Source organism: Apostichopus japonicus, chromosome 11, assembly GCF_037975245.1.
Source record: "Apostichopus japonicus isolate 1M-3 chromosome 11, ASM3797524v1, whole genome shotgun sequence".
Lineage (NCBI taxonomy): Eukaryota > Metazoa > Echinodermata > Holothuroidea > Aspidochirotida > Stichopodidae > Apostichopus > Apostichopus japonicus.
In genome coordinates this window covers 4,305,297-4,321,776 of record NC_092571.1, presented here as the reverse complement: position 1 = coordinate 4,321,776, position 16,480 = coordinate 4,305,297, and the positions used below count along the sequence as shown (strand labels likewise).

At 35.3% G+C, this 16,480-nt stretch overlaps 1 protein-coding gene across 10 annotated transcripts; it reads left to right on the top strand.

The window, feature by feature from the left end:
* Positions 1-4,136: 4,136 nt before the first annotated feature.
* On the top strand, positions 4,137-15,849 carry LOC139976284 (uncharacterized). 10 transcript variants are annotated; one of them, XM_071984934.1, is made up of 7 exons: positions 4,137-4,579; positions 5,746-6,060; positions 8,424-8,459; positions 9,023-9,104; positions 10,897-10,977; positions 12,436-12,531; positions 13,040-15,849. In XM_071984934.1, the coding sequence occupies exons 3-7, from the start codon at positions 8,436-8,438 to the stop codon at positions 13,183-13,185; spliced, it is 429 nt and encodes a 142-aa protein (XP_071841035.1). In that variant the 5' UTR covers positions 4,137-4,579; positions 5,746-6,060; positions 8,424-8,435; the 3' UTR covers positions 13,186-15,849. The 10 variants fall into 10 exon arrangements, 8 of the variants coding, with proteins under 8 accessions (XP_071841035.1, XP_071841037.1, XP_071841034.1 ...); XR_011796072.1 differs by lacking the exon at positions 4,137-4,579 and having other exon boundaries at positions 4,628-6,060; positions 9,026-9,104; positions 10,900-10,977; XR_011796071.1 differs by lacking the exon at positions 4,137-4,579 and having other exon boundaries at positions 4,628-6,060; positions 10,900-10,977.
* Positions 15,850-16,480: the final 631 nt, after the last annotated feature.

Below are 16,480 nucleotides of genomic sequence, written 5' to 3'. Positions count from 1 at the left end.
GTGTGAATAAATGGGCTAAAACATACAACCACCTTGTTCAGCTTCATTGAGCGTCGTCTTGGTGACAGAGACCAACCCACACAACAAACCAAGTTCTATGACAGATTCAGTCGAGTGACTCATTGACCAAACATTTTGCCGGATACAATACCCTCTAACGGAACAAGTCTGGAGATCACTTACAATATGTTGCATTGCGAGTGATAAACGTTTTATGTGTTTTATCGATTTGTTTGTTCTCCAAGTTACTAAATCGTGATGATCGAGGTATATGATACTAAAATTCGACCATGTTGTTTGTCCATTCTTACTTTAAAAACAGAAATATATCTCTCCCTCCCATTTCCCCTCCCGAAGTCCCCTCCCATTTTAAACCCCTGTTATGGCAATGTGATAATGAAGTCATCCGAAACAATTCTGTGTAAATTATATTACCTGGCTTAAAGTCGAGGTTTCCTAAATGTCAAATAACTCATTACGAAGCAAGTTCAGTCATTATATTTATTAGTCTCTTTTACTATCTTGCAATGGACGAAACACAGTGCGTAGAACTTTGAGAAAAAAACGTGCTTACTTGAAATTGTTGCATTCCTGGTAAAAATTATGAAATATGACCTGTGAATTTCAGATCAATGAAATCATATGTAACAAAACAAAAGCAAGCAGAATGCTTGTTATTTGTGTATTAATCGATCACGGTGTTGTAGTCTGGCTTATATCCTGAAGATCCCCGCACAGAATTTGAAATTAAGAATGCCAAGCACCGTACGTTTACTTTACTTTAACGCCGTAACTATTCCAGGAAAAACTATGGATGTTTTCGTTAAGCGAAAAGCGGAGTGTTCTTAGATGTTTCAAATAAGTGCTATTTGGCGGATATCAGATGAGACTTGCGCCGAGTAACCTGAACACCTATCCAATGAAATGCTTTTGTTAATTATAAATTCCATAAAATGAGAAGTTTTGAAAGTACCAAACGAGTGTCTCGAGGGTAGTTTCATGCGGGTCCCGAGAAGTGATCGATGAGATAAGAACCCAGAGGTAAGGGTACGGTTGGTATGGAGAGTCCAAATTAGAACACCAGTAAGTACCAGGTGAGCGCCACTACTGATATAAGATGTGCATTAATGATGGAACTCGAGTCATCCTTTGGAAAGTTGCTGATAGGTGATCCTGCGTTACACAGCATATCTGTAAATTAACATGCCAATTGCAAAATGATCATCTGAAAAAAAGTAGTCCGTGACTGGAAAAGTTAATTAGACTTTTGCACAATGCAGTAAATCAAGAATTGTGCAAAAAGGGTGTTAAAATGAAGTATTCAAATTAGATTATCTAATTTAAAAATTGAAAATTGAAAAATACCAAGCAATATATCCAGACCGCTTATACACTACATGAATTAGAATTTTGAAACACAAATACCGCAACGTTACATCCAGAATCGTTCAAAGCAATGTGATGAAATGAAACCCAAATATCTAATTATGACTAACTAAAGCTAAAAACAATTTTGTTTAGACTTGCTTGAGACAACTGTAACCGTGTAAGAAGTACCTCTAAAACACGACATCACATTATCCCAAACACCAATAGGAACGAGAGGAGAAGTAATAGCACATCTGGTATCGTTAAGTATACTCAGAGTACATTCTATCCTAAGGAAAGATCAATCATTTCAAGTCTCTTTTAAGCTAATGGCTAGCCAGACGAAACCAAGAAACGTCCCTTAAAGCAAAATATGACTATATAAAAAAAAAATTTGAAACACCAAACGATTATCTATAGAGCCTACTGAAATATTAAAAATGATATTTCCAGAACCATGAAAACATTTACAAACCCTTAACTATAATATAGGAAAATACAGCCACAATTAACAAAAACAAAAACACCTGTTATCGTCAAGTGTATTATTCTACCATTTGAATCTGTTTTTAAAGGTGTAATTATAATAAATGCTATCATTTTCCCTTCTGTGATTATCTTGTCATGTTATATACTTAATTTTGAAGTGCTGGTTTCCATTAAATATCATTAAACAGTTGAATAATGTCGTTCAGCAGAGTTTTCCATTATTTATAGTCGATTAAATGATTATAAATTCAGGTGACTATTGGTTTTTATTTTTTCGTACACAGCTTCAGTTGTCATTATTACACGTTGTCTCTTGTAATTAATGTGACCTAACAGGGTTTTACTGAATAAATTCAATAATCGTTTAATATGTATCAAACGTAGTTTTAGGACAGGTTTATTAAAAGTTACTATAGGAAGATATGCAAGAATGGATAGACGAAAAACTCCTCCTTTTTTCATTTAAATACCGTGTAGGACAAATTTCCTTTCATTTCCGTCAAAGCTTACAAAACTCAATTCTTTTTACATCATTTACAATTATTAAGCATACTTGTAGGCCTATAAAAGTATAATTATAGAGTCAAAGTGTGTGGCCTACAATATGTATGACTATGTGAATCGTTCGTCTGATGTATAATTTATACATGCATGGTCTTCACTTGATCGTCTGTACTATGGTGCTTAATATTCATTTCCTTGTTTTCTATGACAGCATCGGAATTGATATTGCAATAAGGTTTAATTAAAAAACTTCTCCGAACGATTAAGCGTTGTAATACAATTGCAATCATACAAGTATTAATTTATAAAAGAATAGAAATACCCACACAATGCCAGTTGCGTATAAATAGAAACATTGTTCAAACCAGCTTTATATAAACTCTCATGAATAGGTGGTTTCGATTAACGAATATGACAGAGAATCACTTTATACTTTCACTTTCCCGGGTAACAATAGACACTTCACACTAAGTAGTGTTTACTTTCCCCTCTGTTTATAAATGATCAATGTTGTCTGTTTTTCTCTCTATCTCTCATATTCAAGTTAATAGTACACTCATATGTAAATGACCTGGCAGAGTACATGACACTGACGTTCGTTAACATGGTTTTACATAGTCTTAAATGCTTCTTCTCTTCAAACAGATCTAAAGTCCTTTAAAAATGACATCAGAGAGAGGTCTTCAATACACCCAAGTTTCAATCGAAATCAGTATGTGAACAATATTCAGAGGCTTTATTGACGCATGTTTTTTACTGATCAAAGAGACTAACAAAATTCAAACACACGTATCATTTGATACGGGTTCACTGTTTCATCTGGTATAGCAGTCTACGGGAACCTTAAATATGAAATCCTATAAGGCAAGACACGATCCACTTTATACCACTTTACAATCAATATGTTGAAAATCCTATTGCCAACGTTCACAATGTTATATTTCGGATGACTTCATTATCACATTGCCATAACAGGGGTTTAAAATGGGAGGGGTGTTCGGGAGGGGAAATGGGAGGGAGAGATATATTCCTGTTTTTAAAGTGTGAAGGGACAAACAACATGGTCGAATTTTAGTATCATATACCTCGATCATCACGATTTTATAACTTGGAGAACAAACAAATCGATAAAACACATGAAATATCGTCACTTAAATGTTTCAATATGGCTACAAATGGATGCCTAGAACGCCTGACGGGTGCTGTGGTCCAACAAAAGGATATTGGGAAACTATGAAGGTATCTTAGTTTGATTTTTACAGTCTTTATTTTTATTAATAAGCGGTAGACTTATGCGTGAATTGGATGTTAAAATAAAATGCCAAAAATTCGAAGCGATGTCAATTTTGTTATATCACCACAGAAAAAATAGCTTAATCAGTACGAAAACTAAAGTTGAAAATCTTAAATGCCCCGATCGTTATGGCAGACATGAGTATTCATCATACACGTCATAAAATACCATATCCTATTTGATAAATTATCTAAAGAGATGTTTTCATGTACCTTTTTGGCAGTCATCACTGGTGACCTGTCACAGCCAAATATATAATTTCATTATTATCCTGATCAGTTTTATTATTTATTCAAATGAAAACCCACACAAGTGTAAGAATTTGCAGGCAGGTATGCAAGCAATACTCTGTTTTGATTGATAAAAAACGCTAATCGCCTTGCAGACGTTTTGCGAACAGTGTTGCATTAACTGCGGTTACTACATACATCGACTTACGGTTAATAATAGTAATTTTACCGTAATCTATCGATGTGGGATTTTCGTCTGCTTTACCTTATTCTTTCATTTTTCTTATCACGTTGTCACTTTCTGAGGCTATTGAGTGTGATTATCACTGTCAAGATGGACCTACAGTAAATTCTATTGACTGCTATGTGGTTGTAAGTTGTGACTTATCGTTTCCAAATATTTGTAGATTAGATTTGAACTTCACCGAGCTGGCTACCGATGATGCTGATCATCGAACTCCCATTCTTCACTCTGGTACGTTCCGGTGGTAATAGGATCATACTTACGATCGTTATATATTCCAAGTTGAACACCTGTTCAGGAATTCATCGGGGGTGTTTTACAACTTTTCGTTCCGAATCCAAGATATACGACCAGGAGATGCTGGGAGTTACCACGTCAATCTAAGAGAGATAGACTATTACGACGGAAATAACGGTCCGATTCTCTTACACCACACATACCGTATAGTTGGTAAGTTATATGCCCTATGAATGCCATAGCTTACATGGAACTAGGCCATTTGAGGACAATAAGAAATAAAAATGCCAAGGACTTGAACTAATACATCTTCACTTTGAATCAAACTCGATGTATTCTATTAATTATTCGCGACAGGAGTAGTTTCCCATCCTCCACATCTCTAGCACGGGATGCACTCCAAATCGTTGTTGGGTCAGTTGGCTGGAATATTGAATTATTAAAAACATAAACATCCAAGTGGTCGTTTTTTAGGTCATTGAGAACATGCCAAACATATTGGAAAATCACATGAAATATTCTTAATAACCTATTAAAGATTACGTCCAAATTCTATAAAGCTGCAGCCTCAGTTTCAGTAATAATCGGCAGATTTGGTAAAGTTTTTGGAATATAAACGGGCTTCAATTATAGAGATCTTCATTTAGCCCAAAGACATGGTTTGATTGATAGATATAAGAACTCCATCCGTTTTGAATCCGGTTGGGTTCGATTGTATTGATGTAAAAATTACTTGACAATCAAATGTATACTTTTAACGCTTTACAGAATACAGACACATGAAAATGTTTGAACTGCATGTATAAAATAAAATCATCAATGCTATATCATCTACCATATATCCAATACTTCAATCAGTGAAAGGTTGTAACATAACTGCAGACATCAGCAGACTACCTTCTCCGGAAACTACAACTTAGATTGAATTTCATTGTGACGTAACCATACAAACTTCACTTCCTTGTCATCCTGACCATTTTCATTTTGGACCCGCACATTCACTATTCAAATGAAAACATGTACATGTACGGGTGTGTGCGTGTGCGTGCGTTTACGTGCGGTACTTGTGGACGACTTGCCGTTTTGATTGATAAACGACGATCTACGCTTTTCAGACAAATTTTAAGTCTGTATTGCATTTACTGAAGTACTACATACATCATAATTCCTGCGAATTATTGTCAAATTATCGTTATCCATCAATATGGAATTTTTACCTGTTTTACCTTATTTGTTCCTTTGTCTAATCACTTGGTCTTTTTCCGAAGATATTGATTGTGATTATCACTGTCAAGATGCACTAACAGCAAATTCAACAGACTGTTACGTGGTTGTAGGCTGTGACTTATCGTTTCCAAATATTCTATTTTCTTATATAGCCTATATACATATATATGAACTGAGAATAGATTTGAACTTCACCGAGCTGGCTACCAATGGTACTGTTCCTCGAGCTGCATTTCTCTACTCTGATATGTTCAGGTATTATAAAGATCATATCTATGATCGTTATTTTTTCCACGTTGAAACCCTAAACTTCGAGAACTCGTCAGGGTACTTTGACCAATTTTCGTTCCGAATCCGAGATATCCAACCAGGAGATGCTGGAACTTATCACGTCAACCTAAAACAGATAGCTTTCTACAAAGAGGCTGCCTCTCCGATTCTCTTTCAACACATATACCGTCTGTTTGGTAAGTTAGATGCCCCATGAATATCATATCTTATATGGAACTAGGTTATTTGTGGTTAATGGCTATTTTATCTTCACTCATAAATGATGGGTATTGTTTTATATAAATATACATATATATACATATATATATATATATATATATTTATATAAAGTGCACATTAGGTGCCCATTGCATATTGAAAAATGCTACCTTAGAGGGACAGTAACGTTAGGGGAACATATTCGTGTTCCCCTAATGTTTAAGGGTATGTTCATTCTGTTATGAGGGCTTCGGTGTACAGGTAATTAGTACCCATTGATCGTGGATGCTGCCCTCTACACCCCTTTATTTTGATTGGACGATTATACATCTGAATGGATTTTTATAGCTTGGCAATTTTTGTAGTAGTATATGTGACCTGTGCAAAATTTAGCTATTAGGGACCCATCAAGATATATCTCGTTTATTTTATCGTCCTATCGGTATATGTTTTACTATCGATGCTCTTTTAATGCTGGTAAAACTGACCAATGGAACTGTGACCTTGAAAGTCCCAATTTCGATCCCTTTCCCTTTCGGTGATACATATACTGATATCCATGTTCATATTGACGCATTTTCATTTGGTATACAAACCTTGTGACGTCATCACCGCGCAATGTCGCTAAGTGTAATGTAGAGCTCATATGGACGTATGTACAGTGTGGTAAACGTGTTGTCCGTATGGCCGCAAGTGTTCACACTGTATGCAAGCAAGATCGGTAAACCTAACTTATGTTCGCGAATCGGCGCGGTATCCATGTTGCACTATCAAAATGAGAGCCGTCGAGATTGACTTTGGAAGCCTAGGTAATACCGTAATACTTTCTTGCAACTGCTAGATATTAATTCCTTTACTAAATGCTCTATTGACTAGCCTAGGATTAGTAATAGTATAAAGTACGCCTCAGTTCCCTGTGCAGCTGCCTGATTACCAATCACAATTTGTGCAAATTATAGCTCAGCTCTCACTTGTCTCACTCAGTGTAAGCCTAACATTAACAAGATCTAGCCTAAGTTACAGTAATGTTAGTTTTGCCCTAGATAGGCTAAACTTCATTTTAATTACATGATCTTTGTCCCAAAAACTCTACAAAAACATAAATAGTGATGAATGATGCTTACATAGCACCGTTTTTTGATACAAATGATACAGTAAATATACCCTAGGCCTAGGCCTAAGTTAAGCCTTAGCCAACAGTAGCCTATTGCTGAAGACAGGCAAGGCTGGACAATGCTTAGCCTACATTAGTAAAATGCCTTATTGTACGCTATTGTGATTTTTTTGCCCACAATTAACTTAAAATACAAAGCCAATTTTCAATTCTGCCCAAAAATTTAATTTATAACAGCTAGCCTTAACCAGGGTAGGAATTCATATTTGGCTTTGGGGGACTAGTTTGGATAGAAAAGTTGAAATGCCCCTTAATGTATTTAGGAGGGTTTTTTTTAAGGTTTAGGGGGGCTCTTTTCCAAAGTTCAATATATGCTGTTTACGGAAATGAATTGTAAGCATTCAACAAGATAAAGTCAGCACAATTGCCCTATTACTAGTGTTGCAATTTACTGTATAGCAAGTTCATTAAAAGTTTGATAGCAAAAATTTGCGAGCATTTAGCAACTTATGTCAATCCAGCGAATATATGACGAAAACCAATATCCCATCAACTGAAATAGAAAACACAGGTTTACTTCCGCTGGTGACTTTTCCTAAGGCATGTATGTTTTTGTGTGTGGATAAAATCACCTACCTTCCAAACAACTGCCAATTTCCAGCAAATTTAAAGTTGTAAACAAAGCTATGATGTTTTTGTTTTGATTTTGCAAACTGATGGTTAGGCTACATTTCCCATTGACTTAGTGTGGTTGTTAGGCTAATATTTGGTTAAAGATAGCTAACTTATGACAACATAAAAGTTTTCTGTCTTATATAGGCTACTTCACATATATGCTATATTGTGAAGTCAAAATTGACCCCCACACATACACAGACATCAAACATTTTTTTATTCCCCCACCCAAGTTGGTACTTGCCAGCCAATGACATAAGGTTATCATAAGGTACCCCATTAAGTGCCCACTAGCCCCCCAGCTTACAGTTCTATACCACAAGGGATGGAAATTAGGCTACTTGTCTGTTTACAGACCATTGGTTTGTTCTAAAACAGGTGACCCAATGGAATAAAACATCTCCCTGTCTCTAAATGTATACAAGGATGAGATAATAAAGTCACAACACAAAAAGTGACAAATATTTTAGCTCCTTGTGAGAGTTTGGTATTAAGGTGGTGATAACTTTATTAAACAGATCATGGAACATACTTCTTTCAAACATTTTACAGGGCAGGTTGCGAATGAAGACCGAGAAGAGGCAATGGGTAAGATCAAAATTATACTTGTAAGAGAAAGGAAACCATTTCATTGTGTTTTGGATAAAAGCTTTGTCACTTGAATGATGGAAACAAAACAATCCAGCAATGGCGCAATTGAAAAATTTCATGTAAGAAATTTTAGAGGCTCAGCCGCAAGTGTTTGTTTTGTGGATATACTATGTGGTGTCCTTAATAGCTAGGTATGTAAGGAATGTGCAATCACACAACTTTTCATGTGGATTTTGCGATTATTCCTCCCATGTTTTCCTCTGGGCACATGCATGCAATGGTAGACAACCTTCACTGAAATGTATTCCACATGGAAAACAACCCCAGCGAAGTTGTAACCACCTAAAATATTATTAGTGTTTGGATGTACCATTGACCACCATAGAGTGGAGGACTGGTAGTCCTCGGGGGGGGGGGGGGGGTGATGGTTCGAATATCCTATCTAAGCCTCAGTTTCTTTGCATATTTCAAATTTCATAGACGTTTCTCCCAGCCAGTCAGTAGTTCTAATATGGTGACTCATGAATTAATGTTGTTAGTTCATTTCTTGCTGTGTCCAGCAGAACAGGAGGCTGATGTTCAACAGAGAAAAAAAAAGAGCAAGAGGAGAATCCCCATCCATGAACAACAGGTCACCTGTATGTAAGTATGACAGTTTATGATACTGGATATGTAGAGGCACCAAGAATTATGGGAAGAGGGATAAATGGCAAGAATGATGTCGAAAAATATAAAATGTTATTGGATTAATCTTCAGCAAATTGAGGATAAAGTGAGACTTAAATGAGGGAAGTCAATCAGCTCCTTTACATTTTGCAGGCTAGATCATTGCCTAATAAATAAAGTGATGTTATTGAAGTTTTTTATCAAGTCAGTTTAAACATTACATAACTAATTTTGTCATTAAAAAATTAGATATTAGAGGGACACAGAAAAAGTTTTTAATCTTAACTGAGACAATTACCTGCACTGACCTATAATATACTGAAGTAGAACATGGTAGAACTAGATGTATTAATGTAATAACTGGTGAGGCTTATATTCCTCTAGCTATGCTGTAGATTTTGAAAGCTACATACTGTAAGTGATGTTCCATGTGAGAAACAGTTATCAGCTTGACATTGTATTAAAACTTTTGTATTTTGTATCTGCTTTAGCTGTTCATTGCTCTCAAGACTCAAACATCTGCATTATATCCTTTATGAAATACATTTCCTACCTCGAAACAAAGAACTACAGAACTGTAGTAAACTTACCAGACCCTGTAATAAAATACCTATGCTACATCATTGACCTACTCTATATCAAAAGAGGTATTAGTTAATAGTACCAACTGGCTGTTTGACTTTTGTCATGCAGTCTTACCAATACTATAAATCAGCAATCAAATTGAAGAATATAGAGTGATCCTTAATAAATAATAAATATACCCCAAATATTTATTTCTTGTACAGAAGGACTCTCATATGCATGTGACATACAAGTCAGAACTATGTTTTCCCTAATTCCAGTTCCTTTTCTTTCTCAGGCAATTGTAATTGCATTCCAAATGAATTATATTGTCAGCCTTAATCTCCCTGACACATGCAATGGTTAACAACCTTTACACAGTAACAGAAGGAAGAAAGCCTTCAGACTTTGTGACCCCATAATGCTTGTGTTTTGTAAATTTGGTTGGATGGATCATTCAATTGATATGAATTATCATTATTAGAGCAATTGGGCAACTAAATTTAATAAACTACATTAATATACTGTAATTTTACATGTAATTTCTAGTTGAGTCAAGGGATGGATATAATTTGGTGCCATAAGTTCTAGTTATTTCCTGGTGTCTGTTATCATTTGGTTGAATAAGATAAAGTAGTTGCATGTTTTAGGAGAGATGAAAAATCTGTGACATTTGCTTCAAGATGACTATGCAGCTACCGGAATTATCAATTAGTCTTGAAGCATAGAAATTTTAATGGCATTGAACACTCGCCCCAAACCGCGTGCGGCCATCTGAAAAAGTTAACTTTCTGTTGCTTGTGAGTGACCTTTTTTTCGTGTCACTACAAAGTGCAGATAGTACAGTAATGAAATGCGATACTTTGTTATCTTTAGCTGGACCTGAGATGTCCATCGCTGCATTGGTTTTTACACTATGCTGTGGGTATTGACCGCAGCATGAACTGACTGTACACTAGTGTCTAAATACCGATGGTAGCAAGCTGTGTGTGTGTATTTTCTGGGATCGATGGTAATGTCTAACACTTTTGTTACACCTCATTCGAAACTAGGTCAGATTACCGGCATTAGACTTTCTTTTTGAGCGAGTCTTGACACCCTTAAACTAAATACATGCTGTTATTATCTTATTTGTATTGATTTGTGTATCCTCATCAAACTCAATTGTTTTAACGGTGTTCATTTAATTTCTTGCTGTGTCCAGCAGTGCAGAGGGCTGATGTACAACAGAGAAGAAAAAGAGCAAGAGGAGAATCCCAATCCATGACCAACAAGTCACCTGTATGTAAGTATGACAGTGTGCGAAGATCTTTATGACGGAATGTCAAAAAGTGTGTTTACAAAATGTTACAAAATCTTTAAGAGTAACAAGTTTATTAAAATAAAGCGACTAGGATAATGGGAGGCTCAATTTGTCACACTTTCACTAGGGAGAGGTTTTTCTTGCATCATGTTAACATGATTGCCTTGTAACCATCAAATTTGATTCAAGTTTTTTCATCGGCTGTTATGTCGTATTCTTCACTGAGCATGTCAATTTGGCCTGCATTCAGGCAAAAAGGAATATACCAATCACTGCAGTATTGGAAGGCTGACAAAATGCTGATCAAATAAGAATTAATATTTACTTTTCTTCACAATACAATTTGATCGCCCTTGTGCGTGGGATCAGATCCTCCTTGCATACTCACATGGATGTAGGAAGCAGCTATGGTAAACTGATTTCAGTAGACAGGACTCACTTGGTTATATATGCTCCATTAGTATACTTTTGGGCAAGAATTAATCAGTTGCAGTTAAAGGTGGCAACTGCTCTTATTGTGCTATGGAAATCTGTTAAAACAATAATATTGTTTATGCTTTAGTTTTTTAGTTTTTATTTTGGGTAAATGCAATAATCAAATCATGTGGAAATCTGGCAAATGAGTCAAAGCAAGGAAGGACAGCTATTTTGAAAGAAACACCATTAGATGAGCTCCTTTGGCATGCAAACAGCTGGAGTTTATTTGAAAAAAAGTAAAACAAAAAATGTGTACAATTCTTTGTGGGAATCAACTCAACCAAGGAAAAGTTTGCAGAAGTGCTCCCATAATAAAGAAGATGTTTTTATGCTTTGTCTACACAGATGATTTTAGGCTTTGCTTGTATAAATATTGAGCATCATGATGCACCTTAGTAAGAAAGCAGGCTAAATTTAGTTTGCTCTTTTCTGGATTTGAAATGACAGAGTAAAGTTTTATGTAAGGACTGGTGACACTCTTCCAGTACCTTGTTTTTATCAATTCGTATGTGATGAAAGGAAGGTTGTTATTACTGGTGCACCTTTATATAATGAAGAAAAGGTTTAATCCTATTAAAAAGTTATACAACTTCACATACCCTGACCAGAATCAGGTAATATTACATGTGGAGGATTTCCAAGTTTCCCAATTGCCTCTACAACTAGCTGTTGCAGCAATCATTTCCAACACCAGACAAATTGGGTATAGATGTTTATTGTACATAAATATTCAGACATTATGACTGCATTAGTTTCAAATCTGCTGAATATTAATGAGCATTCGCAAGACAACACTTCCTCTGGTTGCTTTACCTAGTGTTTTATGTCAGGCATCAGGTACCTTCCATGGTGTATAACTGTATCATCAAACATGATTTCATATAAAGTTCTTTCTAATTTTTGAAGTCATGTTCTAGCTCAATTAACATGGATTTCACTTTTTATTTTCCTCATTTGTTTCAGGTAGGAAATACATTAAATGGAGTGAAAGTGCTTCAAAGTGTGTGGTGGAAAATTTTGAAAGTTACATCAAAGGACTTGCAGGAAAGAAGCTCCCAAGTAAGTATGCATGCCTAAGTTAAGGCCTGATTAAATTATATAATACATATTTGCTTTATCTCATGAATATTAATGAGATCCAAACACTTAATGTTAATATCTTTAAATTGGGAAATCAGGCAACTGTAAGGTGTGATTTCTTCAAACATATTCCAATTGCAAAAGTACAGCTACCAAATGTTGGAGGTTCTTCAAACTTTGATATGTTGACATTGGCAGATATTTGGAAACCTGCTGATATGTGCTGTACAACTTATATCAAGCACGAGGGACAAGTCTTAGCATTATTTGCAAACACAAATTTTTGCTCTTGTTTCCATAGAGCTTTTTAAAAAAATCCCTATGAAAGTAATCAGTGAACATTAGCAAGGAACTGTGTTTTCATTCTAGTTGTGTTCCTATCAAAAAGTACCACTGGAGTTACCTTTCATGATCCTAACCCTCATAATATTTTATAAGCAAAAAAATTCATTTCTAATTTGTAGAGTTATTTTTTTTTTCCAACTAGGTCGCAATGAGATTGAAGATTTTCTGGAGGAAGGAGCAATAGACCATATGTTTGATTGGTGGACCGTCAGAACAAAAATTTTCAACGAGACTAATAAACATAGATTTAGGGAAAGGGTGAGATCAGTAGAGATGAAGATGTTATAGAATAAGTGTGTTCTAATTTTACTGTGTTGACTGTAATGGATATAATAAACACTGACCAGGGACGTAGCTAAGGCCTGATGATTAGGGGGGGGGGGGCTACTCACATGAACAATTTTTCAATTGTTCACTTTATTCCAACTGAATATTTGGAATGAAGTGAACAATTAAACATTTTGCAGAAAGATGTTGAGCTGACCAGATACAATAAGTTGTCAATTAAACATTTTGCAGAACATTTTTCAATTGCTCTGATGGAATGAAGTGAACAATTGAACATTTTGCAGCAAATGTCCAATTGACAAGATATGATAAGTTGTCAATGAAACAATTTGCAGAAAAATGTCCAATTGACGAGATATGATAAGTTGTCAATTAAACATTTTGCAGAAAATTGTTCAATTGCTCAGTTAATGCAACTGAGCAATCCAACATTGTCCTGATTTTATATAAGATTTTATCTTGTTATCTAAACAGTTTACTAAAAATGCCAACTTATGGGGCAAACTTTTTCTTATGTTGATGGCACTTTTAAGCCTCTGTAGATTATCATTTGAGTGTTTTATTGTATCCCATAGAGACTAAATCATACATAGTTTTGTACGGTGGAGTATAAGGATCGCGAGATACATTTTCTCAAAGTGGCAAGGAAAATGTGCTAAATATGACTGATTAAAGGTCAGTTTTAACCGAAATATTAAGGTAATTCACAATCACAAGAATATATGAATAGGCCTAGGTAAATTGGAGTGCGACAGTCAGAAATTCTGATTGTCGCACTCAAATTTTCCAATGTCAATTTTACCAAGATTGGGGGGGGGTTGAGACACTCCCACACCCCCGCTCTAGCAAGGTCCCTGCCATTGCAATGTGGGCACATATGTTTAGCTGTTCAAGTGTTATAAAAAAAAGTACAGAGAAGGAAGAGAAACCTGCTAATGAAGAGCTTCTGTGTTCAAACTTGATCTCATTTTCTCTATTTTCTCATAACTCGGGTAGCTAGGCTACTGAAAGTGTTCTAATTTTAACTTGAAGTGTTTACAATTGATGCGTATGTTATTTGCATTATTGAAACACAACGTAATGGTAAAAGAAAAGATACTTAGAAAGTTGTAAACAAGAATAACAAACTGAAGGAGCTTCAGATATTAAAGGGATAAAGTCCTTGATTATTTGGGGTTTTTTTTAAGTCAAATCATGTACTATATAAGATAAATGATTGTTATATAGCATAATAAAGGTAATCTGATCCATTGAAGGAATATTCTTTGATGGTAAGACACTTTCCATAGAGATCAAGCATACCTCTATATGTATGTTTTTAACTTTTTATGAGTGATATGAATATTAACCTGCTCAAGTTTATATTGAGTGGTATCAATGTTCAGCTGTTCAAGTGTGTTGAAACAAAGACAGAAGTGAGAAGAGGCTGCAAATTAAGAGTTTGTTCCAGTTTTATGTTTACCAAATCTTGTACAGAATTGTATTTTCTTTCTGTTTGCCTGTGTAGTACATAAGGACACACGGTAGACAACAAACTTCAAGCAGAGGTTTCAATATGAAAACGATTCATTTTTTAAATGAACAGTACCTTGTTTCGCAAAGGGAACCTCTTAGAAGTGAATGCAGAGGTCAACATGTTTAAAAGCTGTATGTAATTTGCATTTTCACTGCAGCTTAATCAGTATTGACAGCCCAGTATCTGTTGCCTCATATTTATGACATGGCTAATTTTCTTTTTTTTTCATCAAGATAGGTCAAGTTTTCCTACTATAGATCTGTTCATGTGATTATTAAATGTTAGTTCACTGTTTAAATATTTGAGAGATGTTGAGGTAGTTGTACCTTTTCTTTTGCTGTATATTAAAAGCATTTCTGGTCACTTGTCTATTCTATTCTATTCTTTTTTTTATCTCATCCTGATAAAGCATGCTAATACTAAAGATCACTCACTGATCTGCTTTAAGTCAATCATTGGTATAAACCAACACACATGCAGACAAAGATACATTGCTTGTGAGAACCTGTACACAAAGCTCTCAACAAGATGCAAGCAAGCAGGTGTAGTTCCAGCAAGTAATTATTATACCACAATTGACAATCGATTACGTAATCACAGAAACTTTTTTTTTTCAATTCAGCAGATTTTCAAGCTTATTGTATTGTGTTTTGTTTTTCAAAAATACTATGTAATTTTATTGGTCATTGAAACTTCTCACGGAGCACTCACAAAGAATTCACATAAGATATGAATACTTTGATATACTATGACTCTTGTCAACACTACTGCTAAAATCTAGTTTACTATGTATGTTTTATTCAAGATTTCAAAGCCTTATGTTTCCTTCATTTAATAACCAGCAATGTTAACAGAAAGGGATCCACACTTCTCTTGTGGTGTACTTTTGTATTATGTTCTCATTCCAAATGTTCACAAGTTGACTAGTATATTGTACTCCTGTAAACAACACAACATATGCATTTAACTTGTATTTTCAAGAGAGTGTATGAGTAATTGATGACCTTTGGAATGGTTCATACTATGGAGATAGTGTCAATTGCATAGTATACTCTACACCCAATGATCAGTTTTAATCTACAGTAATTTCAAAGCTGCTGATTTTCATTTATTTTTGTTGTTCACGTGCCATAAGGATTTTATTAAAATTAAATTAAAAATATCTGTGCTTGAATGTTTCCTTTCTTAGTATTTAATGCTTTCTGGCTTGGCTTGTGAAGTACTGTGTTCATATGTATTGTGTTTCTGGTAACATTGAAAAAGGCTTAGGGAACATAGGCTGTGATGGGGAAGGGAAAGGATGTATGATTGATGAATTGCTGACCAATGTCATTGAATATACTAGACATGGATCTTCCATCTAGCCAAATGGATTAAAGCCATATCCGTCAAGATAGTCACAAGTCTGCCCCCCAACCCCACTCACACAACCCCAACATTTTACTCCCTATGCACGCTAGTGGTTCAACAATAGAGCCAAGAGTTTACTGAATAAAATCCGTAGCAAAAACACCTTCACACCCATAAATACAGCCACCCCACCCCACCCCCTTCCCCACCAACAAAAGAATGCCTCTTATAATGCAACTTGTACCCTAATTTAATGTCATGTGGTGACCACAGTATGCCTGAAGTATACTGGCTTTAAAAGACCAAGCTTATTAGGTTTTCCTCGGTGGAAAAATCTCAGCAAGCTATGTTTGAGGTTAAATCTACACAGATAAGAGAGGTAGAAGTGTGCCATGAACACTACAAACAGATTGCTAAGACTAGAACTTC